The sequence below is a fragment of the Lactuca virosa genome, chromosome 4 (genome assembly GCF_052849685.1).
Source record: "Lactuca virosa cultivar CGN04683 chromosome 4, Lactuca_virosa_CGN04683_v6, whole genome shotgun sequence".
Taxonomy (NCBI): Eukaryota; Viridiplantae; Streptophyta; class Magnoliopsida; order Asterales; family Asteraceae; genus Lactuca; species Lactuca virosa.
Genome location: NC_136429.1, coordinates 266,228,826 through 266,232,508, shown reverse-complemented (window position 1 = coordinate 266,232,508; position 3,683 = coordinate 266,228,826). Strand labels below are relative to the sequence as shown.

At 34.2% G+C, this 3,683-nt stretch overlaps 1 protein-coding gene across 1 annotated transcript; it reads right to left on the bottom strand.

The window, feature by feature from the left end:
• Positions 1–940: 940 nt before the first annotated feature.
• LOC145108268 (cytochrome P450 78A5-like) lies at positions 941–2,889 on the bottom strand. Its single transcript, XM_079045301.1, has 2 exons — positions 1,911–2,889; positions 941–1,717 (listed from the first exon to the last, which is right to left on the bottom strand). Exons 1-2 carry the CDS (start codon positions 2,871–2,873, stop codon positions 1,121–1,123), a joined length of 1,560 nt encoding a protein of 519 aa, XP_078901427.1. The 5' UTR covers positions 2,874–2,889; the 3' UTR covers positions 941–1,120.
• Positions 2,890–3,683: the final 794 nt, after the last annotated feature.

The window sequence follows — 3,683 nt, the reverse complement described above, 5'->3', positions numbered from 1 at the left end:
ATACTTATTGTTATATATTTAATTTATTTAATTTTATTGTTAGATAATATTTACTTTAAAAATATTGTATATGTTTAAAAAGCAAAAAAAAATTATAAGAGACTATATAAAATATTTCACAAAACAAATACATATTTATTAAATAGTAATGTTTAAAATTGATCAATATTTAATTAATATTTAGAAAATTATGGATACTTTAAAAATAACGTTTGAAAAAAAATAATACAAACAAATATGAAAAATAAAATTGTTATTAAAAAATAGGAAAAATGACTTATCATTGATAATTAAGTTTTCGTTTTGTTCCATATTTAACCAATTTTTTTTTATACATTTTATCATTTAACTTGTTACTTATTCACATATTATCATGCTGCTATAGCCGTCGACAAGGACAATATGTGAACAAATATAACAAGTTAAATGATAAATATATATATATAAATAAAGAAATTATCTAAATATAAACAACACGATAAAATATGATTAGCCTGATAAGTTATTTTCTCTTATTGTATTCCTAGGTGTAAGACCCATAAGTTATACGGATTTGCTAAAACAAAAAATTAAATATGAAAGTTTAAACAAATATTTTTAAAATTTTAGATTTAAAATTTAAATTTAAAAGGAAACATACTATATGAGTACTAATATTATAAATTATTAATTATTTTTCAATTAAATCAATTAATAATTAAGGGGTAAATATGATTTGTTAATTAAAAAAAATAAGAAAATGACAAATGAAAAAAAACATTTAATCAAAAATACCAAAAAATAACATATATCCAATCCAATCCAAATTAACGAGAAAGTGGCATGTTGCAAAATTATATTCATGTTGCAAAATTATGTTCATTTATTACGAATATATTTATCTTTTTCATATACTCTTTACTTTTAAAGTAAATAAGAGAACTCGAAATGGTGAGACATGTCACACAAATATTTAGGGTCAGGCATATTCATACGTCACAAACAAAAAGTCTGTACAAGAACGGAGAACCCCATGTTTTCCCAACTTCTTAAAAATCCCCAAACCACCCCATACTATTAAACATCATAGAAACTACGAACTACGCTTGCTTTTTCTTGCAGAATTATTAAAAAAAACCCACTAAACCCTTGCCACAGCCTTACACACCAACGGCTTCTTCATCTCCAAAGACATCTTCAAACACTCAGACAAATCCACCGAACCATCTGCAACCCATTTGAAGTTTTGTAGGAGCTGGGCTAACCAAAGGTGAACCGTGGCTAACCCCATTGCTTTCCCAGGGCAAACCCTCCTCCCAGCACCAAACGGAGCCAACCTTAGGTCCGAACCCATTATCGCAACATCCTCAGCCAAGAATCTGTCTGGGTTGAACCCATCAGGTTCAGCCCAGACACGCTCATCGTGGGTTATAGCCCACATGTTCACCATTGCAGTGGTTCCTGCTGGAACCACATGCGGACCTACATGAGTATCTTGGATGGCAAGTCGAGCCCAAGATAACAGTGGGCCCGGTGGATGAACTCGAAGAGTTTCTTTTACAATTGCATGGAGGTAGGGCAAATTATCAAGGTCCAAATGTGTTACGGATCTGTCACGCCCGATGACACTTTCTATTTCGGATTGTGCCTTTGCTTGTATGTCCGGGTGTAACACCATCCGTGCAAGAATCCACTCCAGTAGGATTGCCACCGTGTCAGTGCCCCTAAATATCATTTCCTATACAATAACAATTTATCTTAATTAATCTTAATTAAGTAGCAAAATAATCAGCTAAAGGTTAATACAAAAAGAAAAACAGAGATATTATTCTTGATTCTTCGGGTCCAAAAGAGAAAATACCCACTATAAATCGAAAATTGTAAATAAACAATAAAGAATATGAAAAAAATTGTGGAGAAAAGAAACGTACCCATAGAACAGCAATCATGTCAGCATCACTGAACTTGTTTTCAGATTCCAAATCTAGCAAAACGTCGACGAAATCACCGTCGGATACTGCCGTAGCTCCGCCAGTCTCGGACCTTTTTTCTCGGTGTTGCTCAATGATTTCCCCAACGAAAACGTTAACCTTCGACACCAAATTTCTGCACCTTATCCTAACTCCTTGGAAATCAAACCACCTTACGATAGGAAAATGGTCGCTCCAGTTGAAGATTCCGAGAAGTTCATAGCCTTCGCTGACAAGCTTCTCGAGCTCATGTCCATCGCCACTGCTACCATTTTCACTAAAATCATCGTAGGATTTTCCAAACACAGACATCATGACATTGTTTAAGGAAGCGAAGTGGAGGATCTTTTTAACCTCCACGACACCATTTTCCTCCATTGATGACAAAACTTGACTAACCATTTTTAACCCTATGTTTTGCCTGAAAACCCCAAACCCAGCAACCCTCTTAGGGCTAAACAAATGGGTCGCTGAGATTCTTCGAAGGTTACGCCAGTAGTCACCGTAGGGAGCGAAACCCATGGCCCGGTGAAACAACAGCTCGTACGCCGACTCCTTCACCGGACGATCAGCAAACGCCGAGCTGTTTAGTATTTCCTTGGCGGTTTCTGGGTGACTAGAGATGACAAAGCGTGTCAACCCAACAGAAAACGCCATGAGAGGTTTAGCATTAAAAGCAGTAGAGAGCTTCGCTAAGGTCCTGTGTGTTAAGGAAGAAGTGAAGGCGAAAAGAAGGCCTAAAAATGGGACGCCGGAAGGTCCAGGGATGGCGGTTTTGGGTCGAGGTTTGGAGAGTGCCCATGCGAGGCCACCGGGAGCAAGAAGAAAAGCAAAGACGGAGACAAACACGACGATATAGACAAAGAGGTTGAAGCTAAGGACAGATGATGAACGATCAATGCAAATGGTGGCAGCGGAAGACATGCTTGAAGATGGAATGAGCACATGATTGAGTGTGTTAGGAAGGTTTAAATAGAGGATTTTTGGGACGAACGTAACGTCACAATAAAGACGGGGTTCTTTGTATTAATTAAGTTGCTATGCATATATATTTTGTAATAATATATACATATATTTCAACACTTTAGGAAGATTTATTTTTGATTTTATATTTGTGTTACTATTAAGACTGCAGAAATAAAAAGCCAATCTGTAAATTTACTTGCAAGTATAAGAGAAACTTTGTAGAAGATTACATAATAATTTTTTAATTTAAAGGAGCATTATTAATTAATTAATTCAAAATATTAGTTTCTCAGTAAACCCTTTGGTTTTTATGTTTAACTTATATATTTTTATAGTTCACGAAGATTGTTTGATATATTAATAAATGTATTCTATACAAAATTTATAATAATGAATTTCTGTCGAGCCTTAACAAGGACTATACAATAGTTTTTTTTTTCTTTTTTTTTGAAAAGGGTCTTGGGCTTTTGGCCCCTATCAAGTCCGGCAGACTTGTGATTAGAAGATTTGGTAACACAAACTTTCGTGTTTAGTAAAATGTGTAAGTGCAATAAATATAATAAAGCAATTTGATTGCAAGCTAGAACTCCAATTTGGGAACGGAAAAGAAGAAAAGAAAAGTAAAATACTTATTTATTTTTTTGGAAACGACACAATTAAATTAAAAAGACAACATATATGTCCAAAGAAGAAGGCAGAGAAAAACAACAAAGTTATAAAATGTTAAAAGGACAACAAGTCTAATCGGACCAATTACAATTGCTCAAA